Below are 22,754 nucleotides of genomic sequence, written 5' to 3'. Positions count from 1 at the left end.
TGGGCTGCCATGGCTGAATGCTCCATGCACTGTGCAGCTTCTGGTGCCAGCGTACTGAATCATAGCTCGCGTTCACTTGAATAGGAGCTAAACTGCAGTACCCTGGTATGACCACTACACTGTGTATGGAGCTGTCTGCATCCAGCTCTGTACACTGTACAGTTTCTGGCCCAAAACAGCTGATCGTTGGGGTGCTGGGTGTTGGACCCACACCAACCTGATGCTGGTGACCTATCCTGAGGAACAATTAAGTGATAGCCATAATGCTTAACATCAGGGGGAAAAAATGGTGGGACATATTCTGAACCCCTGCCATTTCAAAACAATAGGGCCTGTAGCTGTAATACATATGGCAGTATATTAAGCCAACACATCCACTTAGACAAACTTGTATAAGAATCAGATCATCTTTAAATTTCCATTATGTTCCAAAGCAATCAGTGTAAGCTGTATGGGTATGTGTGTGTGTGTGTGTGTGTGTGTGTCTACTCATCCATACAGCATAAGGTCATGTGAATGTCATAAAGAGGATCCCCTCCATTCAGGACCCTCCCTCACATTGAAGCGCCCAAGAGTTACATGTTGGTCACCCTAAGGAAACCTTCTGTGCGCACCAGCGCCCCCTAGTGTCTGCAATGATCAGAATGTTTGCTCTTTGCTCTTAGCTATGTCATGTCAATTACACTTTGAATGATCAAAAGGTATTCGCCCTCATCTATGACCTCGGTCCATACAGCAAGATACTCATGCAGATGTTACGTATTTCCAGAAGAATCAAATTTTTTACTGACGGATACATAACCAATCAAAATGTTTCATTTCGCTAATAATCATTTAGGGTTGTAAGAAATTATTTTTTAGAAACTAAAGTGTTTTTTTTTTTTTATTCGGGGGCAGTGATCTTTTTTAAAAACGTGACTGACTTAAATAATAGCTTTATGGAGTGTTCTTGAAATAATGAATAGATCATTTTCCTTTGCAGATCAATCATGATCCCTCAGGTTTGGTGGTTCTTGTTCTTATTACATGTCCAGATTTCTGTGGCCCAGAATTATTTTGAAGAGAGGAGATCTGTAAGAAATAGGCCCAAAGCATTAGTATCCAGCCCAGTGGAGAAGATTCCCAGCCTCAGTGAACAAGGTAAATCAAGGGGCTCCTAATATTGATAAACTATCCTCACGATAGGTCCTCAATATCCAGTAGATGGGGGTCTGAGATGGATAGTGAAAAGCATAAATGCTGCATGAGCAATGTACATGGCAGTGCCACAGAAATGAATGGAGCGGTTGTCATGCAAGTACATCACCACTCCATTCTCATTGAGCGCTTCTGGACCTCAATTCTCTCAGTGGTTGGACCCCCAGTAATTTAGATACTTATCCCCTGTTCTATGGGTAGGGGATAGGTATTGTTAGTGGGGAAGACCATTTAAAGGCTATGTCTATATCCACTTTCACAACCAATGTTTTTTTTAAATGTTTATTAAAAAATATGAATTAAAATTTAATTTTGCATCCACAGCTCCTCTACAGCCTTATGTGTTGCTATGGTTACAGACTACAAACAAACTATTTGTAGTCTGATCCTGCAATCATGTGTTACTCTCTTCCATTTGACGCCTATGTCTTAGATCAGGCATGCTCAACCTGCGGCCCTCCAGCCATTGAAAAACTACAACTCTCATCATTCCCAGACAGCCTACAGCTATCAGCCTACAGAAGGGCATGGTGGGAGTTGTAGTTTTACAACAGCTGCAGGGCCGCAGGTTAAGCATCCCTGTCTTAGATAATGGATATAGGTTAGCCAGAAGTAGGAGACTAATGGGAGTGTGAAGGGAGTAGGATCAGTCGAGACCCAGGGGTTGACAAACCCTGGGTGTTGACTGATCCTACTTCCTACACAACGTCAACCTAGAGACACATAGGTCTGTAGACGATCTGTAGAACAGAATGGTTCAAAAATATTAATCAAAAAACTGTTATGTATAAATGAAATGTGATTATCATCAGAAAGTAAGTACGTCATGAGGACCTCAGTAGGTGTCCTGTGATCTCATTCCAGATGAAGACTGCCTTCTGGAAATGGCCTTCCTCTTGGACAGCTCAGAAAGTGCTAAGGAATATAATCACAATCAGGAGAAAAGATTTGTTTTGCAAATGGTGGACAAACTAAAGGGCGTTCAACTGGACTCCATGAGGCCTTTCAGCTGGAGGATGGGCTTAATCCAGTACAGCAGCACAGTACTGATAGAGCAAACCTTCAGAGACTGGAAAGGACCTGACAACTTTAAGGCTCACATTTCCCCCATTGTATATATTGGCCATGGTACATTCACCTCCTATGCCATCACAAACTTAACTCAGCTCTACATGAATGAAGGCACACATAAAAGCTTGAAAGTGGCCGTACTCCTAACTGATGGGGTGGACCATCCCAGAAACCCTGATATATTTGCCGCTACTACTAATGCCAAAAACCACGATATCAAGCTCTTCATTGTTGGAATGACTTCCGTAGCCAAGGAGGCCACCAATGCTGCAAAACTGCGTCTCCTGGCCAGCGTGCCTGCTACCAGATTTGTCTTCCATTTGCAGGAAGCTGATATGGTGGATAAAATCATCAAGGAAGTGGTAAGTAACCACGTGGCCATCATAGAAAAAATGTGCAAAACTATGCAATAAATGCTATTCCAATGTGTATCTGGTGGTTGGACTGTGTTAGTATACTCCATTGCCCCATACCACAAAATGGTTACTTGTCTATGGTGCCCAGTTTAGGAAGGAGTCTGATAAGTGGAAAAGAGGCATTTTTCTCTGCTAAGATATACAATATTACAAAGTTTCTTATATTCATCTGTACTATTGATTTAGGCAAAGTTTGACATAATAGTGAGTGTTTAAAAAATAATTTTGCTTTTTATACTGTACGTGAAGCACATATTGGATGTAGGTCAGAATTTTTCCAAAGCCACATTCAAAGTTTGCAAGTTCCAGAGCTGCAATCCACGAGAAATCCTATGAGCCCTCATTCACATCTGGATCTGGATTCATTCCACCAGAGCCAATGTTAGTCTATGGAGCTATTCACACAACCATATTTAGATCTGGCGTCGATTTAGACAGGCAGTGGATACGCCGAAGTTAGCACCTCTACATAAATTTGGCACGTCCACCACCAGCTAAAGCAGTATTAAAACCGGTGTTTAAAACGCCAGTCTTAATAAATGACTGCCTATGTCCATATGTTGCCTGTATTTGTATCTATAATGGAGAAAATACTTTATATATGAAAACAGAGAAAATACACTAACTAAGGCCTCATGCACACGACCGTTGTGTGCATCCGTGGCCGTTGTGCCGTTTTCCATTTTTTTTCGCGGACCCATTGACTTTCAATGGGTCCGTGGAAAAATCGGAAAATGCACCGTTTTGCAGCCGAGACCGTGATCCGTGTAACCTGTCCGTCCAAAAAATATGACCTGTCCTATTTTTTTGATGGACAACGGTTCACGGACCCATTCAAGTCAATGGGTCCGTGAAAGAACACGGGGGCGCACACTGCCACCAATGCTATTACAATAGAGGGAGGGAGGGGGGGGGGAAGCGGGGGCGCACACTGCCACCAATGCTATTACAATAGAGGGAGGGAGGGGGGGGGCAGGGGCGCACACTGCCACCAATGCTATTACAATAGAGGGAGGGAGGGGGGGCGCACACTGGCCACCAACGAGTTAACTACAGGGGAGGGGGGGCCCACTGGCCACCAATGAGTTAAAAACGGGGGGGGGGGGGTCTGCCCCCTGCTGCCTGGCAGCACCTGCCAGGCAGCAGGGGGCAGTCATGTACACAGTTTTTTTGTATATTCTAACCTGAAGCGTCCCCATCACCATGGGAACGCCTCTGTGTTAGAATATACTGTCGGATCTGAGTTTCACGATGTAGCTCATATCCGACAGTATATTTGTCACGGCTGTTTAAGGGTAACCAGAGCATACACAGTAAGAAGAGCTACTGACCGGACCCAAACTAGGGAAGAGAAAGGGTGACCCCTGTCAGACCCTCAACACTCTCCCTATGCTGCTAAAGCACATGCCCGGATCCAAATGGTGGGACGAGGCATGCCCGCGTACCTTAGACTGATGAGCCCTGTAACCCCTACAATAGTGGAAGGGGCACGGCCACCGATGCCCTGCTCAGAATATGGAGGGAACCGTGGCCACCTCAGATCCAGTCAGGAAATCACCAGGTACACAACAAAGTTTGCACACTTAGCTGATGGAGCTGCAGCCGCAGAGAAGACGGATCCAAGGGCCGCTGGCAATATCCGGAGTGCTTGCAGCAGCAGAACACAGGTCCAGAGAACTAGTAGCTTAAGAAGTGAAGATACTCAAGGCAGAGCTACAACTGAAAAGAGAAATATAATCCACGCCCTGCAATAGGAGGAGGGGTGATTTAAAGGCAGGGAGATCAAACGCAGGAGAGACAGCTGGGAGTAAAGACCTCATCACAGGGGCAGAGAAACAGAACAGTGAGAACACCTCCAAACTCTAAGTGACATCATCACAGGGGTGGAGACACAGAGCTGTGAGAACGTCTCAAAGCTCTGGTAGTGACAATATTCTAACATAGAGGCGTTCCCATGGTGATGGGGACGCTTCAAGTTAAAATATACCATCGGATTGGAGAAAACTCCAATCCGATGGTATAAAAGAACTCCAGACTTTACATTGAAAGTCAATGGGGACGGATCCGTTTGAAATGGCACCATATTGTGTCAACGTCAAACGGATCCGTCCCCATTGACTTGCATTGTAATTCAGGACGGATCCGTTTGCCTCCGCACGGCCAGGCGGACACCAAAACGACTTTTTTTTCATGTCCGTGGATCCTCCAAAAATCAAGGAAGACCCACGGACGTAAAAACGGTCACGGATCACGGACCTACGGACCCCGTTTTTGCGGACCGTAAAAAAATACTGTCGTGTGCATGAGGCCTAAGGGTGGGATATAACGATAGATGTTCAAGTTGAGCAGGATTTAAATTTGGTAAGAAATGTACACATTTTGAGGAATATAGCCCTCACTATATAATAACTGGCATATTTACAGTGATACATGACGCCCAATATGTCATTGATACAGGTGGATAGATCACATGGGTGACATCACTGATCTCTAAATCACGACCAGAATAAAATTGCTTCATTGCTGCAAAGTTCTATTCTAAGGAAAGGTCCCTTCAAAGAGGACCTATAACCCCTCCTGACTTGTCTGTTTTAGTAACTATTTGCATTCCTCATGTAATAACAATTCTGAAGCGTCTATTCTTTTGACTCTATGTTGAGTCTGTCCTTTATTATTCCTGCTAGACGTTATAAATTAATTACTAGCAGTCTGCAATGAAGGAACCAGATAGGTGTTACCAGTTGGGGGGTGTTTCTGAGGTCTGATACTATCCAATCAGTGCTGCCAGTATCAGACTGTGCAGGGACACACCCCAAACTGGTAACACACAGCTAGACCTTCATTGAAAACTGCTAGCAATTAATTCATACCTTCCGTCAGAAATAATAAAGAAATGGCACATCACAGATTCAGAAGAATAGATGCTCCAGAATTATTACAAGAGGAATGAAAGTAGTTGCTAAAACAGACATGTCAGGAGAGGTAACAGCACCTCTTTAAATAAGTGGCAGGCTGCTTACAAGGTTGCATTTAGCATTAATAGAATCTTCTTACATGGATTTATTAAATGTAAAAAAATGACTGAGAATTGAGGCTGTATTCACACACACACACAGCACTTTTCCACTTTTTGCTGCGTATTCTTTGGCGGTTTTTAAAGTTTTTTGTAGGTCAAAGAAGCTGCAGCCAGATGCTAGATTAAAAACTAGCAAATTACTTAAAATTCTAGATTGGGGATCAGCAACCTCCGGCACTCCAGCTGTCCTGAAAATACAACTCCCAGAATCTTCCTTTCACTTCTATGGGAGTTACAAGAACAGCCGAGTAAGTGTGCACACTGGGAGTTGTAGTTTCACAGCAGCTGGCGTGCCGAAGGTTGCTGATCCCCATTCTACATACATAGTATTTTTGTTTCTGGTGTTTGTGTTATTTTTTCAAAGATTTGGCGATTGGCATTTTTATGGCGTTTTCTCTAAAGGACTTAAAGGCCATGTACACCTTCGGAGGCAATATTTTTTTATGATTGCGTGTTACTCATTTTTGGCTGAAAATCTTTTTTTCAATTGACCTTTATTAAAAATATTGAGCCGTTCTGTCACAAAGGGTTAACAGTTTTTCTAGCTGTGTGACTGGTACTTTCACTTTGTGCTGGTCATCTAATGAACCTTATCTCTAATATACTGAGAGGTCTTAAACACTTATTTAAGTCACATTCTTATCAGTAAGATAAGAACGGAGCTATACTGAGTGTTTACAAGGTCAGAGAGCAGAGATAAGGAGTCCCTCTGCTCCCCAGATGACAGAAAAGGATTTCATACTTTTAATAAAGACCAATTTCAAAAATATTTTTAGCTCAAAATGAGTACAATGCAATAATAAAGAAAAATTGCCCCCAAAGGTGTACATAGGCTTTAAAGGACAGCAGAAAAAAAATCATGACACAAAAAACCTACAGGAGACTTTCCCCATCTAGTTACTATATATCTAGTAATAAGATTTTCAAATTGCATATCTAAAAATGGGTCTACTAAACCAGAAAACTGACCTTATATTTCAGCCCATGTAGCTCAGGAGTCTGCTTATCTGTGTGTGTCTCATTTAGTTCCTGCTCACTCCTCCCCCTCCCCTCTCCATAGACTTGCATTGATATGTGAAATATGATCGTCCTGTGGAGTCCACCTTGGACAGGATTACAGAGGTTTTCTTAGATTTTTTTTTTTACTGATGACCTATTCAATGAATAGGTCCTCAGTATCTAATCGATAGGGGTCCGACACCTGGGACCCCTGACAATAAGCTGTTTGAGAAGGCAGCGGCACTCACAGTAGTGCTGCGGCCTTCTCTCTGCTTAAGCCAAGTGACTGCAGCTTAAGCGATATGTCTGGTCATTATATGGCTTGTATATGGCATTTTCACCAGTTTTTCCCTAAACTATTAGGTGAAGACTAGCTGCTCTGATGTTAAAGGAGATTCTGCTCCCTTATTATTATCTCTCATACAAAGAAGCAGCAGCACCATGGAAGATATCCTAGACAAATACTAAACAGAGTAAATGTGAATCCAGAAGCTCTGAGACTGCAAAACATGTAGCTGCACTAGCATGTCTGTTTGTGTCTCAGCTTCGCTCTCATTTGGTACCCCCTCCCCTCTCTATAGACTTCTATGGGTAGCATGTAACCTAATCTCTCAGTGAGCGTAAAATCCATCTTGCCTCCCAAGATGGAAATAGCTGTGAATTCTGAGTGAACCGTTTAGGAAGGAGTCTGATAAGTAGAGAAAGAGGCATTTTCTTATATTCACCTGTGCTATTGATTTATGCAAAGTTTGCAGAAATAATAGTGACTATTTAATAAAAGAATCTTGCTTTTTAGGGCCCATTCAGACGGCCATAGTGCTTTGCGGATCCGCAAAACATAGATACCGGCAATGTGCGTTCCCCAATTTGTGGACCGCACATGGCCGCAACCATAATAGAAAATACGTATTCTTGTCCGTGATTGCAGACAAGAATAGAACATGCTCTATCTTTTCTGCGGAGCAGCGGTACAGAATAACAGTTGCGGATAGCGCATCTTTTGAGGGCCCATAGAAATGAATGGATCCGCAGACCTTCCACAAAATTGCGGAACAGGAGCGAATCTGTTCATACGGCCGTGTGAATGAGCCCTTATACCATAAGTGAAGCACATATCTGATGTAGGTCAGAATTTGTCCAAAGTCACTGTCACAGCCACGGTTTTGGCCGTGACTCCTTGGGAGCCGCATACTGTTGCCCGCGGTTTGGGTTGTTGTTTCAACCGCAGCTTGAGGCATGATGTTACTTGTCTCAGGTGCGGTTGCCGTGGACAACAGGTGTGTGCGGTCCCTTTGGAGTCTGTGTGCGTGTATGTATGCACCGTTGTTTGTCAGTGTGCACTCTGTGTATTGTGTGGTGTGCACTGACACCTTTCCTGCACTGTGGTTGCCCGTGGCAACGTTTGGTGATGTGTACATGTGGTGGCAGTGTCCCGGCCTTTGGGCTGACTCCCAGGACACGGTTGCCACCCATGTCGTTGCCAGCGGTAACAACCACAGTGTGTTTGTTGTGTTTGGACACGGTTCCTTTAAGTTGGTGTTTTTCCTTTCCTGTGGTGCTGGAAGGGTTAACTCTCTTCCCAGTGTGTGTGATGTCACTGGGTGTGTCTGACCGGTGGGTGTGGCCACTTAGGCGTATATAGCTTCTGTCTTTGGCATGGCTCAGGAGGTTGCTTCAGTCATGCTTTGCTGTAGCAGCCTCCTGTGATTTCTATCTCCTTGTAAGGGCCACCCTTCCGGTCATATGTTATTATTGCGTGATTTGTTGTTGATGTCCTGTGTCTTTGCTTTTTGTGCAGCTATGGATGTCCTGGTCCCTGTGTGTCTTCATGTGTGTGCTGTTTACCTTTGTTTGTGTGGACAGCGTTTGCACGGGTTCCAGTCAGCTAGGCTGAGACAGGTATGTGTGGAACTGTTAGGGTTCACCTGTCTTATCCGTAGTCCTGTTTATGTACCCCCATCTTCATGCTGCTTGGCCAGTGAGACTCCTGCTCCTCCGTTCCTAGGAGGAGTGGGTTGTCTTACCCTGCTCCTTAGCCCAGGGACCGGACGGAGGGTAAGTCAGGGCTCCGAGGTTCCTGCGCATGGGTCCTCCTACCATCAAGGTCGGCCCATGCAGGTAGGAGACAGGGTCAGCGTTAGGGATGCAACAGGAGGTGACCTGCTCCCTAATTCTGTGCTCCTGGCGAGTAGCGACTGGACATCTTCCGACAGCGCACGGCTGAGGATTTCCCCCATCCTCAGCCCTGACAGTCACATTCAAGATTTTCCAGGCTGCAGAGCTGCAATCCACAAGAAATTCTTATGTTCACCACAATTTTATAATATACTAGCAGAAGGACCCGGCTTCGCACGGGTATATTTTATCTATTTCATTTAAAGTTTGTTTATGTCGTTAAAAGATATCGACAGTATCCCCCGTAACATGACCTCTACAGCACCTCGCCCCCTTAACAGTGAACTCCACAGCCCCCCACCCCTTAACACTGACCCCCCACAGTGTCCCGCCTCCTTAAAATGTGACCTCCACGGCAGCCTACCCCTTAACTTTGACCTTCACAGCAGCCCGCTCCTTTAACAGTGACCTCCAAAACACCCAACCCGACCCACTAACAAAGACCTCCACAGCGGGGCATTATTGTCTTTAATTGACAGTATATAAAACTCCACAGAATTAGTATACACTTAAGGTCATGTGAGTTACATCAGCCTCTACAACAACATTGGCTAAGCGTCGCAATCGAAATCATATTAACTCACAAATAAGCTGTCTTATACTAAGAATGTCCTTCGTTGCCTATGGCAACCAATCAGAGCTCATATTAATGACCTGTAGCAAAATAGAAGCTGAGCTGTGATTGGTTGCTATATCCAGGCTAACTGTCACAACAGACAATGGCTCCTGGAGTTTGGCGGTTAGGTTACTAAGCGTATTTTTTGGCAAATAATTGGAAAGGGGGGGGGGGGAATTTCCACTCAAAACATAGTCTATGACATTCCTCGAGTCACAGGAGGCGGTTGTGCAAAATTTTGTGATCGTAAATGCAATGGTGCAGATCCATTTAGCGGACATACATACATACATTCATACACACAGCTTTATATATTATATATTTACAGGGTCAGACAAGGGCGTAGCTAGAGTTCAGCTTGGGCCCCCCTTCCCTCAGTGCTTTATGGCAAAGGGCAGGGGTCTACATAGCCTTTCTGGTGGGGGAGGCAAATTCTTAACCTAACCCCCTCCCTCCAGCCCAACTGTTAAATACATACTTGGAAAACATTACATACAGAGCTACAAAACATACAGGGTAATACAGCCCCACATACCTCTTACATCCAGTGACGTCTCCTCTGATGTAGATGTTCTCTTTCCTCATCTTCTCCATTCAGACCAGACCGCCATGATGATTTCTTTCAGCCATCTCTTGTCTCTACAGAGTTTGACAAACAGACATTTTAGTTTCCTACTTTTCCATCATCCTCCCACCTCAACACTGCATCTTGAAACCCCCAATACTGTGCCTGCTGTGCTCCCCGGTACTATACTGCAGAAACAGTCCCCCTGAAAATACTAGTACCACACAGAAAGTGCCCCCTTCAATAATTATTGCCACACAGTGCCCTAAAAAATTACTGCGCCCAGCAAATTGTGACCCTAAAAACTAAATTTTCCCAAAAAATATCTGTGCTAAGTTGATACTGTGCCAAGTTGCCCCCCACAGTAATAGTGCTTCCCAAAGTCCCACCAATAGAAATAATTATATGCCAGAGGACATAGTGTTAACAGTGTCCCCCAAAAGTAATAATGCCCCCATTGTGCCCATATTAGTAATCATGTTCGCCATAGTCCCCCAGTAGTAACAATTCTCCTTATAATGTGTGCGTGTAGAAAAATGCCCCTTAATGTGTGCCAGTACAAACAGACCCTCTTATAAGGCTACTTTCACACTGCCGTTTCTGGGTCCGCCTGTGAGATCCGTTTCAAGGCTCTCACAAGCTGCCCAAAACGGATCAGTTTAGCCCCAATGCATTCTGAATCGATAAGGATCCATTTAGAATGCATCAGTTTGGCTCCGTTCCCCCTCCATTCCGCTCTGGAGGCGGACACCAAAACGCTGCTTGCAGCGTTTTGGTGTCCGCCTGGCGATGCGGAGCCAAACGGATCCGTCCTGACTTACAATATAAGTCAATGGGGACGGATTCATTTTCACTGACACAATATGGTGCAATTGTAAACGTATCCGTCCCCCATTGACTTTCAATGTAAGTCAGGACGGATCCGTTTGACTTGCACTTAGACTTAGATTTTTTTTACAGAGTTAGGCCTCATGCACACGACCGTTGTGTGCATCCGTGGCCGTTGTGCCGTTTTCCGTTTTTTTTTGCGGACCCATTGACTTTCAATGGGTCCGTGGAAAAATCGGAAACTGCACCGTTTGGCAGCCGCATCCGTGATCCGTTTTTCCTGGCCGTGAAAAAAATATGACCTGTCCTATTTTTTTCACGGCCAACGGTTCACGGACCCATTCAAGTCAATGGGTCCGTGAAAATCACGGATGCACACAAGATTGTCATCCGTGTCCGTGATCCGTGTCCGTGATCCGTGTCCGTTTTTTCCTATCATTTCAATGGCAAACTTGACTTAGATTTTTTTTTTCATTTTTCATGTCCGTGGATCCTCCAAAAAACAAGGAAGACCCACGGACGAAAAAACGGTCACGGATCACGGACCAACGGAACCCCGTTTTGCGGACAGTGAAAAAATACTGTCGTGTGCATGAGGCCTTATGCAGACGGATCCGTTCTGAACGGATACCAGCATTTGCATTATAGGTGCGGATCCGTCTGTGCACCTAAACGCAGGTGTGAAAGTAGCCTAATGTGTACCAGTACTAAAATACCCCCAAAAAATTTGTGTCAATACAAAAAATACCCCATTATAATGTATGCCAGTACAAAAAAAACTTACATACCCTCTTACCTTTCAGATCAGACCCCCATATCAGATCCTCAGATCAGACTCCCATGTCACACTTGAGATCAGACCCCCATATTACACCTCAAATCAGACCCCCATATCAGACCTCAAATCAGACCCCCGTATCAGATTTTCAGATCAGCCCCCCATGTCACACCTCAGATCCGACCCAGATATCAGACCTCAAATCACAGCCCATATTAGACCTTAAATCAGGCCACCATATCAGACCTCAAATTAGACCTCAGATCCGACCCCCATATCAGATCCTCAAATCAGACCTCCATATCAGATCCTCAAATCAGACCTCCATATCAGATCCTCAAATCAGACCTCCATATCAGATCCTCAAATTAGACTCTCATATCAGATCTTCAAATCATACCCCCATATCACACCTCAGATCAGACCTTGATATCAAACCTCAGATAAGACCCCCATCAGACCTCCCTGTTAGACTTTCCATATTATACTCTCTTTAGACCTCCATGTCATACCCCCATCAGACATCAGATCAGACCCAAAATAAATAAATCAAAGGAGTTACCCGAAGATCCTCTGGGGGAAGATCCTCTGCACAGCATTTAACTCTTCAGTGCCTGAAGAAAAGGAAACCCTGCTCAGTGCCTGCGGCAGAGCCTCCAACCCTGAGTTTGTGCTGCTGATGGTAGAAGGGGTTAAATGACAGCAGATCAGCAGTGCAGGGGGGGCATGGCTTGTTGCTCCAACCAGCACAGCCTTCACAGTGACGTTCCGTGCACAGAGACAGACCAGCTCCCACGTCATCAGAGCAAGGAAAGAAGCTGACATCACAGGTCATGTGACGCTCAGCTAACTAGGATAATACGGCCACTGTAGATGAAGGAAGTGAATTGAAAAGTCCTTAAATTTTCTTAGTTAGAAACATACAAAGAAAAAAAAACTTGGACAACCCCTTTAATAACCCCGTGGCTACTCTGCAGGTCTACTCCGGATCCGCGCTGCACTGTAACCTGACTGGGTACAACTGCGTGCAGTCAGGACACTGAAGCACAGGCCAGGAGAAGACCAGGGAGTAGTGAGTACAGTGCTTCATACACTGCTCCCCGCGCCTCCTTGCATTCTTGTTCCATTATGGAAGTGCTCACTAGTATTTGCTTTATAAGACACACTGACATTTTCCTCCCACTTCTGGGGGGGGGGAAAGGCGTCTTATAAAGGGAAAAATACAGCAATTGGTGATGCACCACTGGCAATTGCAGCCCTGCAATTGCGACAGCTGCGAGCCCTCGGGGTCAGAGCTTTATTTTTTTAACAAGTCATAGAATTACATAATAAAATACTGACTGACTGCAACCACCACTAAGTAGTGCTACTACTGTGGGATCTGCATGTATCTGTATGCAGTGAGCTCCCCCTAGTGGTCACTTTTATAACTATGTGATGTGACACAGTGCAGTAGTCTACATTTATGGCAAACATTTGTAATAAACTTTTCTCACATGGACTCAAAGCGCAGGGACAGTTGTGAAGCTGGGACAACTCCGTGGGAAGTCAGTGACTGTATTTACAAGCTCGACCACACAACGCACAATAGGGTCAAATTCATATGGGCTCAGACCCTACAATATAATAATAATCATAAATGTGTGTATCTTGTCTTAATGTTCTATACATTCAATAAAATAAATATAAAAAAATGCATGTGTGGAAAATGGTATGTACCCTGTCGAAAGCTTCATTCACACGTACATTCTACTTATACCTTTTTTTTCCTTTTGCAGAAAGAACTGGCAGAAGAAGGGGTAAGGTGTTATGTCTGCCTCCTTAATAACTTTTTTTAATGAAATATTGAAGACACAAAATGTTAAGATTGTCGTCCAGTGTAAGAACTACTAACCATATGGTAAAAAGAGTATGAACATTAGTATAGGTTAGATAGATGATAGATAGAGATAGATTAGATAGATAGATAGATAGATAGATAGATAGATAGATAGATAGATAGATAGATAGATAGATAGATAGATGATAGATAGATAGATAGATAGATAGATGATAGATAGAGATAGATAGATAGATAGATAGATAGATAGATAGATAGATAGCTTTATATCTAGGTATAAGCTCTAAATACAAGGAGTGGATTTACTATGCAGGTTACCAGTGCATTGTTCATCAGTTTATATGTGAAATCCTTGTAGCACTACATGTACTGCAGTATATTATGCAAGTACATTGATAACTCTGCCCTGGTGTGTAAGTACCTACTAAGTAACATTTCTCTCTGAATACTCTTTCTCTACAGTGTCGGCAATCGCCCATTTGTACCTGTGAAAAAGGTGAAAAGGGTCTTTCTGGATCTCCTGTAAGTACAGCAGAACATTGATACTGGCCGTCACCAATGATATGGGAAATATGACAGTCGCTATGTGTCATGGTGCCAAGACTTGTAGGTTTGTTACGTCTCCTTGCAGAGTGACAAACCTGCTACACGACTCCTCAACTAGCATGTGCCATGTTTAAAAATGGTGTCTCCTTGTAGAATGTTGTAGAATCGCCGGTGTGCTTATTTAGGCGCCAAGGTGCGGGTATGACTGTAAAGGTACTTTCACACTAGCGTCATTCTTTTCCAGTATTGAAATCCGGTAAAGGGTCTCAATACCCGAAAAAAAAACATCAGTTTTGTCCTAATGCATTCTGAAGGAATTTATGTTTTCACCCAGTTTATTCAACTTCTATTTGGCATAGATGTTCATTCTGAACACCACATTTCTCAATGAGGGACAACTGGCATACATACATACATTCATAAATTTCCCCATTCAGCTCTAAATCCTCTGCTTCCCTTCATATAGTACATGATAAAACTAACCGCCTGCAGACACCACTAGGGGGAGCTCAGAGCATAGAAATGCATACAGTTACACCTGAACTCAATTGAAATGGTAAAAGCTCTTTGTACTGAGCCCCCCTAGTGGCAGCTGCAGGAAAATGCAATCGTTTTATTTCGGGAAGCAGAAGGAGTACAGCTCCAAGCCCCATCCCCCTCATAACGGGCCTCCATGGTAAGTACGTCACTGGGAAACTTTAGTGAAGCCACATTTATCTTTTAATTAAACTTTTCTGATCACTCCCATAACAATTGTAACACTCCTTATTATTGTACCATAATGCTGTTTTTTCTATTTCATAGGGTAAGAAAGGTCGGCCTGGTGATGATGGTATCCCTGGACAGAAAGGCAGTAAGGTACTTATCCACAATATGCCGTCATGGCTAAACAGTCCGACAGGAATGGGAAGCAGATTGCAGGCTGCCATGATGGCATATGGTACACAGGATCACATAATTACTGTCTATTATAAAGCAGGGTTCCAGTAAGGAAGAAATCCAGTGTGTGATATGCCATCATGGCTGAGCAGCCTGACAGTAACACTCATTACTGTATTGCAGGCATTGGAGTGCAGTGTAAAGAAGTGGGGTCAGGCCCCCCTCTATGCAGCTCAGTAGCAGGACACATCTTATCCTATACCCATTCTAGGGCAGGTTGCTAGCAGCTTCTTTAATTAATTTCCAGAGAATATCTTTACAATTTATAGAGAGGTTTAGCATAACCTAGAAACACAAAGTGGCAGATTTACTAATCCTGTCCAAGATTTAAGGAGGAATTCATCAAGCCCTGCACCCCAGATTTCTGGTAATAAAAGTTCCCAATAGAAGTCACCAATTCATTCCAGTAGGGGGGGGGGGTGTAAAAAACTGGAGTAGCATTTGTAGTCAAAAGTGTTATGTTTTAAATATTAAAGGGGTTTTTCCATGTTCAGAGGCCTCTTGGGCAGACCCTTACCCCCATGTGACTGAACCTGTGGAGGAAAGTATACTTACCTGCTCCCTGCTGCTGGGTTCTGGCTTCCTCGCTGCAGCCAATCAGTGTGTGCAGTGGTGATGCCATCCCCTTGCATCACGTTAATGGTTCACATGATGCAAGGGGCACGTGTCACCACTGCAGCCACTAAACCAGATGTTGACACACGGGGACCGGAGCACTGTAGCAGCGGTGGGTGAATGAAGGAGCAGCGGGGAGCAGGTAAGTGTGCTTCCCTCTGCAGGTCCAGCTACTTGGAAGAGGGTCTGCCCGACAGGCCCCTGAAAATAGAAAACCTCTTGAAAGATGTGCCATATTTAACAAACAACATCTGATGTAGATGTATGTCAAGGTGCACAAAGGGGTTAGGAAGCTGATCAATGCACGATTTTAAACCTATTTAGATAATATAACAATGTAGAAATGCTCCCTTATACAACATTGTATAAAAACACGGGAATAAAGTAAATTCTACTGTAGAAGCTGCCAGCCATGATTGTTTGCATTGCTGCGTTGTATGCAATGAATTAGAGGACACTCCTCTATCAAGATCTCGCCTCTACCTTTCATATATGTTTGCTAGGTCTACTCTCACCATCTAATGTGCACAACTCTACAAATGGGCTGTAAAACAGTAAATACAACCCACAAGCAAATATAGGGACTATACCAATAGTTCTAATGCTTTACAGTAAAAATAATCACTGTGCCTTTCAAACGCAGCCCCCAAAAGGAAGATTTTTGGGATACACACTGCAGGGATGCAGGTGATGGGTATCTCACCCCGGCAAGTAATGCAGTAGGTACGAGATTCCTGGAGGTCAGGCGTTGATCCAGGAATTTATTCTGATTGCCAAATTTGAAGTCGGGAAGGAATTTTTCTCCCTTAAAGGGGTTGTCCCATCTCAGCCTTTCATGGCCGAGATGGGAAGAACCACAGCAAGCGCTGGCCAAGGGCGGTGGAGTTACAGAAATGGCCAAGCATCTGGCTCTCCGCTGTTTCCATAACTCCTATAGCAGTGAGCTACGGAAAGAGCGTATTTTGGGGCAATTTGCACCTACCTCATTGAAGGTTTTTCCTTCCTCTGGATCAACACTATGCAATTATAGGTTGGACATGATGGACGATGTAACTATGTAATGATCTCTTGTCGGGAATAGCATTGCAACACACAGCCTATTACAAACGTAAAGTGATGTATGTCCTCTGTTCATTTACAATGAATGTATATTCCTTATAAAAGTCTATAATGTGAAGGTGCACCTACGGAGCTAAAGCTACTTTCACAAGTGCGTTTTTGCTGTATCCGGCAGGGGATCAGCAAAAACGCATCCAGTAAATAATACAACCGCCTGCATCCATTCAGAATGGATCTGCTTGTATTATTTCTAAAATGAGCAAGACGGATCTGGCACTAAAACCATTGTTCATGTCCGGAAAAACGGATCTGGCATAAAACACGATCAGTATCCCATGATGCACACAAAAATGCTGCTTGCACCGTTTTTGTGTCCGGCATGGGAACGCAACCGAACGGAACGGAATACATTCTGGTGCACTCGGTTCCGGTTTGTTTAGTCTTGTCCACATTTACAATGAATGGGGACAAAACTGAAGCGTTTTCCTTCGGTTTTGAGATTCCGGAAAGGAAAACGCAAATGTGAAAGTAGCCTAAATGAGACTATACAATATTACCACTTACCTATGAACAAGATGTAACTTGTCCTTGTATCCAAAATTACATTTCGTAATGAGAAGTAAATGATGCGCGTGTCCTTCTTTCTGTTCTTTGCAGGGTGAATCCGGCCTGAATGGTATTCCTGGCAGAGACGGTTTAGAGGTAAATTGTGAAATCATGCAGAAAGAGAATTGGGTAGAAGGGGTAGCACTCCACGTTACAGGTACGCCAGTATAAAATGGCAGAATGACGTAAGCTGGTATAAACCTGGCACGTGCTTCTCACCAAAGCCACAGTGATCCTGCCATTCACCACCACAATATTTTCTGAAAATGTGCTGCAACGACAATGCCCTTTACCAACACAGACAACAACTGGCATTAATGGTAATATGTGTTGGGGAGGGGGCTAACAAATTTGGTATTTAGTGCCTCCTCTTATTTTCCACAGACAAGCAAAGGAGTATGTCTGATGTGAAAATGCTTGTTATACAGGGAGTGCAGAATTATTAGGCAAATTAGTATTTTGACCACATCATCCTCTTTATGCATGTTGTCTTACTCCAAGCTGTATAGGCTCGAAAGCCTACTACCAATTAAGCATATTAGGTGATGTGCATCTCTGTAATGAGAAGGGGTGTGGTCTAATGACATCAACACCCTATATCAGGTGTGCATAATTATTAGGCAACTTCCTTTCCTTTGGCAAAATGGGTCAAATAAAGGACTTGACAGGCTCAGAAAAGTCAAAAATAGTGAGATATCTTGCAGAGGGATGCAGCACTCTTAAAATTGCAAAGTGATCATCGAACAATCAAGCGTTTCATTCAAAATAGTCAACAGGGTCGCAAGAAGCGTGTGGAAATAACTGGCGCAAAATAACTGCCCATGAACTGAGAAAAGTCAAGCGTGCAGCTGCCAAGATGCCACTTGCCACCAGTTTGGCCATATTTCAGAGCTGCAACATCACTGGAGTGCCCAAAAGCACAAGGTGTGCAATACTCAGAGACATGGCCAAGGTAAGAAAGGCTGAAAGACGACCACCACTGAACAAGACACACAAGCTGAAACGTCAAGACTGGGCCAAGAAATATCTCAAGACTGATTTTTCTAAGGTTTTATGGACTGATGAAATGAGAGTGAGTCTTGATGGGCCAGATGGATGGGCCCGTGGCTGGATTGGTAAAGGGCAGAGAGCTCCAGTCCGACTCAGACGCCAGCAAGGTGGAGGTGGAGTACTGGTTTGGGCTGGTATCATCAAAGATGAGCTTGTGGGGCCTTTTCGGGTTGAGGATGGAGTCAAGCTCAACTCCCAGTCCTACTGCCAGTTTCTGGAAGACACTTTCTTCAAGCAGTGGTACAGGAAGAAGTCTGCATCCTTCAAGAAAAACATGATTTTCATGCAGGACAATGCTCCATCACACGCGTCCAAGTACTCCACAGCGTGGCTGGCAAGAAAGGGTATAAAAGAAGAAAATCTAATGACATGGCCTCCTTGTTCACCTGATCTGAACCCCATTGAGAACCTGTGGTTCATCATCAAATGTGAGATTTACAAGGAGGGAAAACAGTACACCTCTCTGAACAGTGTCGGGGAGGCTGTGGTTGCTGCTGCACGCAATGTTGATGGTGAACAGATCAAAACACTGACAGAATCCATGGATGGCAGGCTTTTGAGTGTCCTTGCAAAGAAAGGTGGCTATATTGCTCACTGATTTGTTTTGTTTTTGAATGTCAGAAATGTATATTTGTGAATGTTGAGATGTTATATTGGTTTCACTGGTAAAAATAAATAATTGAAATGGGTATATATTTGTTTTTTGTTAAGTTGCCTAATACTTATGCACAGTAATAGTCACCTGCACACACAGATATCCCCCTAAAATAGCTAAAACTAAAAACAAACTAAAAACTACTTCCAAAAATATTCAGCTTTGATATTAATGAGTTTTTTGGGTTCATTGAGAACATGGTTGTTGTTCAATAATAAAATTAATCCTCAAAAATACAACTTGCCTAATAATTCTGCACTCCCTGTAATTAAAAATCATACACCCAGGGGCGTAGCTAAAAGCTCATGGGCCCTAGTGCAAGAGTTCAGCTTGGGCCCCCGTCCATCAGTGCTTGTTTGCAAGGGGCAGGGGAGCACATATCCTTCCTGCTGCCTGAGGCAAACATTGAAAGGGCACCCCCTCATGCCAAATTCTTGACCTAACCCCTTCCCTCCAGCCAGAGGTGTAAATTGACCAGTATGCACTTTCTATAATGCCAGTGTCTTATGTGGCACAAGGGTCTTTGGGCCCCTCAGGCTCCTGGGCCCGGTAGCGACTGCTACCTCTGCACTCCCTATAGCTACGCCCCTGCATATACCTCTGGGACATTCACAAGACATAGCCTGACTACCTATCTATTGACTACTCTCTTACACGTGACATCAAGGCACTAAAGCTTTTCATAGAGGGAGAAAAAAAACGGAGAAAAAATGCATAATAATTCAAGACATCTCGCAAGACTGTCCTGCGCAGGCAGGTCACAAAAGGGTGGAGCCTATTTAAAGGGAACCTTAAACATGGTGTCTGAGCTACAGGCAGCAGGTTATAGAGCAGGAGCTGAGCAGATTAATATATAGTTTTATGGGAAAAGACTGAGTAAAACTTGTATTTTATACATTTAAATTCCTGCTTATTCTGGTCTTTGAAGTCCAGGGGGCGGTCCTATCAGTGATTGACAGCTATCTCTGTGTACACAGTCATAGAGGGAAGGCTGTCAATCACTGATAGGACCGCCTACTTCAAAGAGCAAAATGTGCAGAAATTTAAATAAATAAATTACAATTTATATTGAATCTTTTCTCATAAAACTATATATCAATCTGCTCAGCTCCTCCTGCTCTATAACCTGCTGCCTGCAGATTACAGTGCATTTTCATGGTGACAGGTTCTCTTTAAATTTACATAAAAGAGGAGGTTCTATTTCATTCTGGTCCAATCCAGGGTGGAGCTTAAAGGGGTATTCCGGTTTTCAATAACATCCTTTAAAATAATCATTTATGAAGTTAACTGTAATTTTCTTAACGTATTTCTTTTACCTTCATCACCCCTACCGCTCTTTCTTATTTCATGGTATGTCCATTGGCGTGTCAAAGCAATAACAGGGGCAGTGATAGGGGAGTGTCTATGCAAATAGCTGGGTTGGAGGAGCTATAAACTAACAGGCTGTTGTTAGGGGCGGAGCTAGAGCTATGGTAGAGAAAGGAGAAGTGCATCATTGGTTTGGTTGGATACAGGAACAGGAAGTACATGCAGAATGGAAACAGACCAGAGGGATTGGTTTATAAGGAGACAACGGGTCAGGAGATAGGGAAGACATAGGGAAGATGTACATGAGGGAGGCAACTCTATGAGCATATCTGTTAAAAACCATAAGAATCCCAGAAAGCCCCTTTAAATGTTTGGCTCTTCATAAGAATGTCAAATAGGCTCCCTAATGAACATTTTAATACAGCGTTTTGGCAATTTCTTTAATTATAATTAAAACTTGTTGAAAACGAATCAATTTCCAAAACATACGGAATCAGTTCTCCTCAATGTACTCATTATGATATTATTCATATTGTCTGCAACTGATCGTTGTTCTTTTTTTTTACAGGGAAAACCCGGATATAAGGGAGAGCAGGTAATGGATTTCGTTTCTTAACCATGAATTCTACTTTTATTATTATTATTCTACATCTGTATAGTAGATATTGTTTTATGCATTGACCCTTCTGTTTCACCATTTTCTATAACTGATAGCCTTGAGAAAAACTGTATGAGAAAATGATTGCAATGATTTACAGTGTTTTTTATTTTTCATTAACCGGTTGACCTGAATGCAATACCAGACACAATTATTATTGGCTAATATCTATGTGTTTTTTATTTTAGGGAGAGAGAGGAGAGTGTGGTATTCCTGGTGTCAAGGGAGATCGGGTAGGTAGCAAAACAAGACTGTACATTTTTAAGCTATAGGAATATTTTCTCATATAATTTTATGTTGTTTAAGGCCATGGCAAACTTAAAACTATTACGCTAGTGAAAGGGCTTTGACATAAACCCATTCACACGTAGCAGATTTATTATTGCAGATTTGACAGTATGTTGTGGATTTTCATATCTGCAGAACGTCTACTATGTTGAGGATTTGCAGGAGATTGCACGCTTTGCAATGTAACACGTGCAGCTTTTGCTCCAGATTCACTGCAGATTTTTGCTGTCTTGCATGTATGCGGCCTAACACGGAAAACGTATGCATTACAGGCTAGCAGAACCAAAATATAGCTAGTAATGTAGAAATACATGTAGATTATGCTGCAATATTGTGTTTTATTTGCAACCTTTTCTCTATACATATAGTGGTTGATAATAAGTTTATATGCTAATCTTTTTATTTTGATCATTTAGGGTCCTGAAGGTCCTACTGGAACAAGAGGTCTGAGGGGCGTGCAGGTAAGGAAAAGGCAACAGCTTGGAACCAAAATTCTGTACCTCTGAAGCAACAATGTACGAAACCACACGACCAGAGGAGTAAAACAATGAAGGTTGCTATGGAATGATAGAGACGAAAATATATTGGAAAATCGTATAACTTTTCCTGATGCAAAGAACAACCTTCATTTGAGGTTCATTGGACTACACATGGCCAACTACTTCCAGAGATTGGGCCCTTTACACTGGCCAAGGACCAGGAAAATGATGGGGAATGAATGGTTGTATGAACACTTACTCCTGATTATTTTGCCCATGTAAGGGTGCTGCGGCACCTAAAATAGTCGTTTTTGGCAGCACCTCCTTGATAAACCGAGGACGTGCTGCCGACAAAATGCAAAGTGAATGAAGAACAAACAATCGTAGTAATGGTTGTTCGTGCCCCATTCATTTTGCATCAACAAGGCCCTTCAAACGAGCGGCAATCAAATTAAATATCGTTGACTGGTGCTCGTTATTGGTCGTGTAAAAGGTCCAATAGACACATGAGGTGGTTTGCAATATATAAGGCAAATAAGCTTTACTATTTTTATATAGGGTATCCAAGGACCTCCAGGAGATCAGGGACCAGAAGGACCGCAAGGAGCAAAGGTAAAAAAAAGAACTATATTACTATACTTTAACAGGGTATTTGGGAACTGCATTCTCTCCAGGTTCCTAATATGTTTTCATTAGCTAAATGACTCCAGGACTAATCTGCACCAATGCAAAATATACCATTTATATTACCGGTGCCTTCTTATGCGACAAAAAGGCCGTTAGGACCGTTCAGGCTCCAGGTAGAAATGCTATCCCTGTACCCCACATAGCTACACTCCTCATAGGTTGCCTTGTCCTTTCCACTTTTTTATTTTAAAAGTGAAAAATCTGCATGACATTTAACGGCTTTGTCAGCTTAAAGGGGTTGGCCCATCTCATACATTGGGGGCATATTGCTAGGGCGGAGCCAGCAAAGTGAAGGAGACCGGA

General features: G+C 43.3%; 1 protein-coding gene across 1 annotated transcript in view; it reads left to right on the top strand.

Moving 5' to 3' along the window:
• The first annotated feature begins 989 nt into the window (after positions 1 to 989).
• Positions 990 to 22,754, top strand: part of COL28A1 (collagen type XXVIII alpha 1 chain) — a 49,981-nt gene continuing 28,216 nt past the window's right edge. The window contains exons 1-10 of the mRNA XM_044302534.1: positions 990 to 1,140; positions 2,062 to 2,630; positions 13,500 to 13,520; positions 14,024 to 14,083; positions 14,912 to 14,965; positions 17,378 to 17,422; positions 20,908 to 20,934; positions 21,186 to 21,230; positions 21,702 to 21,746; positions 22,323 to 22,376. Coding sequence (XP_044158469.1) covers positions 990 to 1,140; positions 2,062 to 2,630; positions 13,500 to 13,520; positions 14,024 to 14,083; positions 14,912 to 14,965; positions 17,378 to 17,422; positions 20,908 to 20,934; positions 21,186 to 21,230; positions 21,702 to 21,746; positions 22,323 to 22,376 — 1,071 coding nt within the window. The remainder of the gene's footprint in view (positions 1,141 to 2,061; positions 2,631 to 13,499; positions 13,521 to 14,023; positions 14,084 to 14,911; positions 14,966 to 17,377; positions 17,423 to 20,907; positions 20,935 to 21,185; positions 21,231 to 21,701; positions 21,747 to 22,322; positions 22,377 to 22,754) is intronic.

This window comes from Bufo gargarizans, chromosome 8 (genome assembly GCF_014858855.1).
Source record: "Bufo gargarizans isolate SCDJY-AF-19 chromosome 8, ASM1485885v1, whole genome shotgun sequence".
NCBI classification, from domain to species: domain Eukaryota; kingdom Metazoa; phylum Chordata; class Amphibia; order Anura; family Bufonidae; genus Bufo; species Bufo gargarizans.
The sequence above is the reverse complement of the archived record's forward strand: the minus strand, read 5'-3'. Positions and strand labels throughout refer to the sequence as shown.